At 41.9% G+C, this 10,000-nt stretch overlaps 1 protein-coding gene across 1 annotated transcript in view; it reads left to right on the forward strand.

Moving 5' to 3' along the window:
* atp1b2a (ATPase Na+/K+ transporting subunit beta 2a) overlaps positions 1 to 10,000 on the forward strand; it is a 24,150-nt gene that overhangs the window by 8,716 nt on the left and 5,434 nt on the right. Inside the window, exons 2-5 of the mRNA XM_052091419.1 lie at positions 3,900 to 4,028; positions 4,169 to 4,273; positions 6,631 to 6,836; positions 7,975 to 8,034. Of these exons, the coding sequence (XP_051947379.1) occupies positions 3,900 to 4,028; positions 4,169 to 4,273; positions 6,631 to 6,836; positions 7,975 to 8,034 (500 nt within the window). The remainder of the gene's footprint in view (positions 1 to 3,899; positions 4,029 to 4,168; positions 4,274 to 6,630; positions 6,837 to 7,974; positions 8,035 to 10,000) is intronic.

Below are 10,000 nucleotides of genomic sequence, written 5' to 3' on the forward strand. Positions count from 1 at the left end.
GAGGTTCTACCGAGGTGGTAGAAGAAGTGCAATCTCTGCTGCTGAAGGAGGCCATAGAACGTGTTCCTCATTCAGACAGGGAGTCCGGTCTTTACAGCCGGTACTTTATAGTTCCAAAAAGGATGGGGGTTGAGGCCGATTTTAGATCTCAGAGTTTTGAACCGGCCTTTGAGGAGGTTCAGGTTCAAAATGCTTACCATTCCTGTCATCGTGAGTCAGATCAGATCCGAGGACTGGTTTGTCACGATAGATCTAAAAGACGCCTATTTTCATGTACCCATCCTTCCATGTCACAGGAGGTTCCTGAGGTTCAGCTGGGGCTGAAGCCTACCAATATCGGGTTCTTCCGTTCGCCTAGCACTCTCTCCCGCACATTCACCAAATGTATGGATGCAGCTCCTGCTCCTCTGAGACTTCAGGGCATCCGCATACTGAATTATATCGATGACTGGCTCATTCTGGCCCAGTCTCGAGAAATGGCGGTTCGGCATCGAGATGTCATCCTTGGCCATATTCGAAGTTTGGGGTTGAGACTCAACACAAAAAAGAGTGTGTTACAACCATCCCAGTGCACAACGTTTCTGGGTGTTGTGTGGGACTCGGTTACAATGCAGGCACGCATGTCTCCTGTACGTATCGAGTCCGTTCTGGCGATGGTGTCCGGGTTAAAGCTAGGCCAGGCCATCACTGTAAAGCAGTTTCAAAGACTGCTGGGCCTCATGGCAGTGGCATCCAACATTATACCTTTGGGCCTTCTACACATGAGGCCCCTCCAGTGGTGGCTGAAAGCCAAGGGGTTTTCCCCCAAGGGGAATCCATTTCGTATAATCAGAGTAACACGCAGGTGCCTTCGTTCTCTGCTAATATGGAAGAAACCTTGGTTCCTGTCCCTAGGGCCAGTGTTGGGAGCGTCATGTCGCCGGAAAACCGTTTCGACAGACGCCTCCCTCACTGGCTGGGGCGCAGTCATGGATGGCCGCTTTGCCAGGGGTCTGTGGCAGGACCATCATCATTCTTGGCACATAAACTGTCTAGAGATGTTGGCTGTGTTCAGGGCTCTGAGGAGCTTCCTTCCAGGCATCTAAGGTTACCATGTCCTAGTACGTTCGGACAATACATCAGTGGTAGCTTATCTGAACCAACAAGGGGGACTCAGATCGCGCCCTCTGTGCAGACTGGCGCATCAGATAATTCTTTGGTCCCAAGGAAAAATACTGTCTATCAGAGCAATGTATGTTCCGGGGGTTCAGAATCAGGGAGCAGACATCCTGTCGAGGCAGGGGCTGAGGCCCGGGGAATGGAGACTTCATCCAGAGGTGGTGAAGTCGATAGGGGACAAATTTGGACCATCGGAAGTGGATCTATCCGCGTCTCGAGGGAAGTCCCACTGTCCACTTTGGTTCTCCCTCTCACATCCAGCCCAACTGGGGTTGGATGCCATGGTACAGGCCTGGCCGAGGCCTCGCCTGTACGCATTTCCCATGACGATCGCTCTGCTCCCGGGAGTCCTGGAAAGGGTCCGCCAAGAGGGCATCAGTCTACTTCTGGTTGCCCCGATGTGGCCGGCCCGAGTATGGGTCTCAGACATAATTTCACTCCTGATAGCTCCGCCACGGCAGATTCCTCTGAGGAGGGATCTGTTGTCTCAGGCAGGGGGCACAGTTTTCCACCCTCGTCCAGAGCTGTGGAAACTGTGGGTCTGGCCCCTGAGGGGTTCAGTACCTAAATGCTGGTCTATCAGCGGGGTGGTTGAAACCATACTTAGCTCTAGGGCTCCGCCTACTAGGAGATTATATGGCCTCAAGTGGAATGTGTTCTCCACTTGGTGTAGAGAACATGAATTAGATCCAGTTAACTGCCCGGTGGCTTCAGTTCTGGAGTTTCTTCAAAATCGTTTCTCTCGTGGTCTCTCCCTTCCACACTTAAGGTGTACATGGCTGCCATTTTGGCTTTCCATGCACCACTGAGTGATGGGCCTCTGGGGAGGCACCAGCTGGTCATTCGTTTTCTCCGTGGTACATGGAGGATGAGACCGACAACCAGGTCCAGGGTTCCTGCCTGGGACCTGGCGGTGGTTCTCGAAGGGTTATCCCTGGCCCCCTTCGGACCCCTTCAGTCGGCTTAGCCCAAGGACCTGACGTTCAAGATGGCTTTTCTCTTAGCTATTACCTCTCTAAAGAGGGTGGGAGATCTTCAAGCCCTGGCAGTAACACCAGCTTGCTTGGAGTTTGCCCCTGGCGGAGTTAAAGCCATTCTGCACCCGAGACCTGGCTATGTGCCTAAGGTGCCTTCTAACACGGCACGGTCTCACGGTCCTGCAGGCTTTTCATCCTCCACCTCATGTGTCAGCAGAAGAAGAGAGGCTCCATTTGCTCTGCCCTGTCAGAGCTTTGGGCATTTACCTTGAGAGGTCCTCTTCTTGAAGGAGGTCGGACCAACTGTTAGTGTGTTTTGGGTCACCTAAGAAGGGGCTCCTGCCTCGAAACAAACCATTAGTAATTGGATTGTTCAGGCTATTATCTCGGCCTACAAGGTGCGCAATTTGCCTTCACCTTTGGCCATAAGGGCTCATTCAACTAGAGGCATGGCGTCCTCTAGGGCTCTCTTATCGGGAGTGCCCCTCCAGGAGATCTGTGAGGCAGCCGTTTGGGCTACCCCGCACACTTTCATCAGGTTTTATAGTCTGCACCTCCCTAGTACGCCTGGCGTACGTGTGCTCTCGTCCTAGTTGAGTGCCTGAGTTCAGTTTCACTCTAGGGCAGGCCTTTTTCGGTCGCGTGGCCTAGTGGGCATTCGTTCCCCAAAGAGTTGTTTTCAACGACGCAGTGCGAAGTTCCCTCGGAAGGGAGCGTCTCGGGTTATGACTATAACCCTTGTTCCCTGAGAAGGGAACGAGACACTGCGTCGTCCTGCCACGCCCCTCAATGCCTGAGAGCGGCTTGCTTCATCGCTAGGCTAATGTGTGTGTGTACGGGCGTCACTTTTATGCATCCGGTTATGCCGTCACATGTTACGTCATGACGCAACACCAATCAAGATTGGAATAGTTTCATTCATAATTCAGAGGCGCACGCTATGGAGCGTTCCCCAAAGAGTCGTTTTCAACGACGCAGTGTCTCGTTCCCTTCTCAGGGAACAAGGGTTATAGTCATAACCCGAGACGTTTTCTCTTTATTCCCCTGTTGTCTGCCCTGTGTCTCACTAATCTATTGTTTATGAACTACATTTCCCACAATTCACCTGCCGTCATCACTGCCATTTTGTTCATTGTTTTCACCTGTGTCTCATTTGTATTATCACTCCCTGTGTATTTAAGCCCTGCTTTTTGTTCACTCCTTGTCGTTCGTTGAATGTTGTTTAGCCTGGTTTGCTGTCCTTGCCTATGTTCCCTGTTTTATGTTTATTTCCCCATTGAGGGTTTTCCTTTGTGTTTGTTTTCTTAATAAAGTTAAGCTGCATTTTAGATCCGCTCTCCTCGTCTGCCTTCGCTGCCTCATTCATAACACTCACACACTCACACACACACACACTCACACACACACACACTCACACACTCTCTCACACTCACACACTCACACACACACTCGTGCATAACTGAAACTAGAAGTAGATTCTCCAAGTCAAACACACATTCCTGGTTTTACTGTAAATGATTATATGATTAATAATTGTAATATAGAAACACTTATTATTAATTAAACTCAAGGATCACTTACTGAAGCAATAGTCAACAAATGCCCTTTACGAGCACTAAAGGCTCTTCAGCGTCTCTCTGTGGAGAAATAACGTTCATGATGTTGGTCATTAGCATCAGTGTTTGTTTGTAAGTTTGTATATCATTTAATATTCATGTTTGAGTTGATAATAATGTGCAGCGTGTCAATCTGTGTCACGTGCAGGTCTCATTCTGTTGTTCTATCTGGTCTTCTACACGTTTCTGGCGGGCATGTTCTGCCTCACCATGTATGTGATGCTGCTGACACTGGACGACTATAAGCCCACCTGGCAGGACCGCCTGGCATCACCAGGTACACACACACACTCTCACACATGTTATACACACCTTCATGACTGATCAACATCACAGAAACAATCCCTGTGTGGGTGCGTGTGTGTGTGTGTGTGTGTGTGTGTGTGTGTGTGTGTGTGTGTGTGTGTGTGTTTGTAGGCGTGATGATTCGGCCGAAAGGAGATTCTCTAGAAATCATTTATAATGTGGAGAAAACAGAAAGCTGGGACAAGTATGTTCAGGCCCTGGACAACTTCCTCGCACGTAAGTTACATTCAAAAAGCTTTTTGATTACTAAGACTACTTTGCATTTTATTCTCATTAATTATTATTTCTTTCCATTTAAAATTGAGTCTGTTCTGTCAGTAAAGACTCATTCATGTAAATGCAGCGGGTGAAACACTATCTTCTGACGCATTACATTCATATGAGCAGACAGAGGGCGCTCTCACACTGTTATGAGCGAAAAGGTGGAAGTGATGTCATTGAGGAACTACAACATGTTTCTACAGCTTAGCAGAAAACTGTTCAAAACGCTTTGACAGATAAATACACTATTCCAACACTATATGGTTTCTCAATGTTTTTTAAACGTTTACAACAATAAATAATGTGTATATGAGTAATGCTAGCCTTTAGCATCCTATATAAAGCTACAAATAATAAAGTTTCTGCATCATTCTGCGAACCGATGGCATATATGATCAGAAAAGATGTGGTTGTGGACACTCTGTGGGGTTTTGAAGTAAATTTGAAGCAGCAGAAATAGTTAAACTTGTGTAAATTGTCATGTGAGCATTTAGCTTTATGCTAAGCTAAAATGCTATTTGTAGCCCTTAAATGCACCTGTTATCAAGCGTGATTATATTTTATAATGAATTCCATCAGAAAAATCCATGTCAGATCATAATTTGTATTTCTTTATTAAGAACTGTTATATTAGGGCAAAGATGTTCTGAAAAACATCAGTATTAAAATGTTGTAATACTTAAAAAAGTAATGCAAGGACGGGGTTTGTGTATCTCAGTGAGTATTGACGCTGACTATCACACCTGGAGTCGTGAGTTTGAATCCAGGGCGTGCTGAGTGACTCCAGTCAGGTCTCCTTAGCAACCAAACTGTCCCGGTTGCTAGGGAGGGTAGAGTCACATGGGGTAACCAAATTGGGCCGGTTGCTAGGGAGGGTAGAGTCACATGGGGTAACCAAATTGGGTCGGTTGCTAGGGAGGGTAGAGTCACATGGGGTAACCAAACTGTCCCGGTTGCTAGGGAGGGTAGAGTCACATGGAGTAACCAAACTGTCCCGGTATCTAGGGTGGGTAGAGTCACATGTGGTAACCAAATTGTCCCGGTTGCTAGGGAGGGTAGAGTCACATGGGGTAACCAAACTGTCCCGGTTTCTAGGGTGGGTAGAGTCACATGGGGTAACCTCCTCGTGGTGGTGATTAGTGGTTCTCTGAATGGGGCGTGTGGTGAGTTGTGTGTGGATCGTGGAGAGTAGCATGAGTCTCCACATGTTGCGAGTCTCCGCGGTGTCATGCACAAGAGTCACGTGATCAGATGCGCAGATTCACGGTCTCAGACGTGGAGTCAACAGAGACTCCTCCACCACCCGGATTGAGGTGAGTAACCGCGCCACCATGAGGACCTGCTAAGTAGCGGGAATTGGGTGTTCCAGATTGGGAGAAAAGGTGATCAAATAATAAAAAAATTAATACAAGTAATAGTATTTTATTACGAATGTACAGTCCGTTATGCTAGCTGCAAACCATTTGTAGAGTTGCATTTTATTTAATAACTATAAATAATTAACATTTGTAATTTTGGTGGAATTGCAATCCGTTTGAGTGGCCTAAAATATAACAATACTGGCTCAACCAGTAATGTGAGTTTCGTACGGAACGCTTTGATCAACCAATGGACGAGACTCGAGATTGTATGCGGGTCGTTTTTCACATGCGGATGTAAAGAGGCTAGCGACTTACATCGCCAGACGGTATGTCCAAAGGGGTGCGCTATATTGATAGAAAACCACTTATCACTTCTGCATTTATGTTACCTCAAAAAACAAAATAAATCCTCGAAACATTCGCGTTGTATATTAGCGCCCCCTAGAGGAAACAAGGTATAAATATTTATATAAAATAAAAGTCCTTCATGTAGCACATGAATGGACATGTGATATATCAAATGAAAGCTCTCACTCTCAGGAATGTGACTGTACAGTTTATTCTGTTGCACTAATAACACAGTTCAAAAGATTTCCAATTAAATCACAAAGTGAAATCTGATTTCTGTTAATCATCAAATACAAACGTCTCATTTATTCTCCGATAACTGCAGCTGTAAGACCTAAATAACTAAAAACTTTATATTTGCTTTTACATTAGGAGGTTCTCTAAAATATGAGCCGTTGTTTATTTGTCTGTGAGATTGTTTGTGTGAATAATCCAATGTTATATCTTAGATGTCCACAACAAAATATGCAGTATGTTTTAGCCGATGACTTTGATTATCGATGTGTACAATCTGTTGTTTTAAGATATTTATCGTGATGTTTTGTAGATGACGCGCTGTTTCACAGAACCAATCTGACACTGTGTTTCTGTGTGTTTCTGAAGCTTACAACGAATCGCAGCAGGTGATGAATAATGACGCGTGCACTCCAGATCAGTATTTCTATCAGGAAGACAGCGGCGACGTGCGCAACAACCCCAAACGCTCCTGCCAGTTCAACCGCACCATGCTGGGGGACTGTTCCGGACTCACTGACCGCACGTACGGCTACCAGAGCGGCAAACCCTGCGTGCTCATCAAACTCAACCGGGTAACCAATCACAGCACAGATCACTGATGACGGCTGCATCCCAGTTCACACACCATTTACTATTGAACCAATTCATAGTATGTTGAAAACTTAATTATGAATGACGTAATAATAAATTTTAATGAAAATAATTTAAGAGTATAAAACATAATAATGCATTTAGCATATAAATGTAATCATTCATTTTAAACATGTAAAATGTAAATACATTTAAGCTAATGCGTTCAAAAATATCTTTACGATTTGCACATTTCATCTGTCAAATTAAATCTTTAATAAAATAACAGTTAAAAAAATTAAATATTGTATGTTTTATCCATTTTGTTTAGAGAATTTTAAGCAAATTAATTTAGTGTATAAAACTTAATTATGAATTTAGCATAGAAAACGTACTAATGAATTTTATGCGTTTAAAATGAAAAATTTATTTTAAGATAATGGACAAAATTTTCATTTTTTTCTTTACACATTGAAATTTCATTTTTTTTTTAAGAAATCTTTAATAATCTTTAATAAAATAACATTTAAAAAACTGAAATTTTTAAAATTGTATTAAATTTGAGGCTATGAATTTAGCATAAGCACATACTATAATGATTTTTAAGCTAATGAAATTAGTTTAAACTGGAATTATGAATTTTTAAGCGTATAAAACTTATATAAATATAAAAAGAATTTGCATAAAACATAACAATAAATGTATTGTATAAAACATAATAATAAATTTAGTGTATGAAATGTAAATATTAATTTTAAGTGTGTGAAATTAAAATGTATTTTAAGCTAATGCACTTAATTTGAAAAAATAATAATTTAATTTAAATATCCATCAGATTGAATTAATCTTTAATAAAATACAATTTTAATAATGAATTTTCAGCATATAAGATGTAATAATGCATTAATGCTTCTGATGTGTCAGTATGATCGATCAACACACATAACTGCAGAATATCACATCAGGTGTCAAATGAACCAATCACACGACAGATCAGAGTTAATCGCCAGAGAATATCCTGTCATCACTAAAGGAGATGTTAGGCAGAATGTTCACGCTGCTCTGTCCCGGTTCAGTGAATGGTGACCGGGCACAGAACTAAAGTGGCACACAGAAAGTGAGCGTTTGACTCTTCTGCAGGTGATCGGTATGCTGCCGAATAATTATGGACAATCTCCGAATGTCACCTGTGGAGCAAAGGTAAGAGAAATATCTACTGAAACACCCTGATGAACTTATTACCAGTCATTCAAGTATGATAATCCTTCTGTAACACCTGTTTACCAGAGGCGTAGGTTTGATTTTGAGATTGGTGGGGACATCCCCGGAGGATTCGATTCAGGAAATGAAATGAATGGGACAATGTATTAAGGTTATTATTTTACATTGACCTTAATGTGTTAATTAATGAATTCTGCAATGTTACAGGTTTAACAAATAATGACAATGAGGCAGATTAACAGACTTATTAACTTTAAACTTTACATTTTTTTATGTTTTTTTCTTCTTCCCACTCCTTTTCAAATAATGGATAATGACAGGAGTTAAAAAGTCTATGGCTGTAACTATTGTTAATTCATTTGTTGTGTTATTCTTATCACTTTGATTTGTCTTTTTGATTTTCATTTTCTTTTCGGATGTTCTTTTTTACATAAATTCGAAATAAACTTACAACAAAAACAAAAAAATCTGCTCATAGTGTAATGCAATAATGAATTCTGTAATGTTACAGGCAACAAATAATGACAAGGAGGCAGTTTGACAGAGACTTAACTTTGTGTCGACTGTCTTCTTTACTATTTGAAGAAGCCAAACACATGCCTACGTCTGTCATTAACAGAAATGAACTGTTGGCATATTTGTTTGACATCAGCTTTGTCCAGTTTGTCCTGGTGGACATGGCACACAGCAGTACTGTTAAGTCTCACTTGTGCCATTGTTGATCTGAGCCATGTTTTCAGTCTCCTAAGAGCACTGAAACTTCTTTCAGCCTCAGCTGATGAGACAGGGATGACTAAAAGCCGCCTAACAAGCGTTTCAACTTGATCAAATTTTATTTTTTTAATGACTTTAATGTTTGTTTTAAAGTAGCTCCTAATGTCTACTTTTCTTTTTTTAGCAGCCATCCTGACTCAGCACATCAAAAAATTAGCCTAACTGACAAACACATGTTTGCTTCACTATATTTTTAAGCTCAGGACATTGCAGACTTACACTTTTTTTTTTTTTATCAAGTTAATGATTCATATTTTAAACGACCTAGACCAAGCCCCACCCCAAAACACAACCCTTACAGAAACTTGTGCAAAACACTGGACTTAAATAGAAACATGATTTGTCAGATTTATACACCTTTTTAAATAGCAAGCACATATAAAATAGCCTGTTGTCATGATCTGTCATTGTAAGTGCCCATCACACACGCTCGCACGCACGCACGCACGCACGCACACACACACACACACACACACACACAATTTAGGTTTGCTATTTATCCCGTGATTGTCATACATTGAAAAAAACTGCACTGTCCCATAATCAATATGTGACGCGATTTGTCCCGTATTTTCGTTCACAGAGCTGTTGATTTCTCCCACTTACCGCTTCTAGGTTTCGGAGGATCTTTGGCGCTTCTCACAACCAAATTAAGCTACAGCCTTTCACAAGTTAGAAAGAAAAAGGAAAGCCAATCGGATTAGCGATGTCGGTTCGCGAGGCGGGACTTATAATAGAGAACCACGTGTACCAGGAATTGCGCCTTTTCACAGAACGCTCGAGTGGTTTTATATACACATATAATTAATTTTTTATATAAAATTGGTTTTATATATAAATATATTTAATTTTTATATAAAATTGATTTTATATATAAATATATTTAATTTGTTTATCGAAATTATTGCTGGGGCAAATCAGTGGTCATTGGATATTGGTAGGGACGCTGTTTACTCACAGCACCTGTCAAACTCAGAGATATAAAGAGGAAGAGGAGTGGGGAAGACTAGTGATGTATGCAGACTAGTCGAATTCACAAGCACCCCATAAACCCTAAACATAGACTAGTGTACACCCTAAACTAGTGGACAATGCACCCTAACCTTAGTGCACTTAGCTCAATGTGAACTAGATAGGTTTAATTATAATTAGATTAGTTTTATTGGATTCA

Source organism: Xyrauchen texanus, chromosome 25 (genome assembly GCF_025860055.1).
Source record: "Xyrauchen texanus isolate HMW12.3.18 chromosome 25, RBS_HiC_50CHRs, whole genome shotgun sequence".
Classification (NCBI taxonomy): Eukaryota; Metazoa; Chordata; class Actinopteri; order Cypriniformes; family Catostomidae; genus Xyrauchen; species Xyrauchen texanus.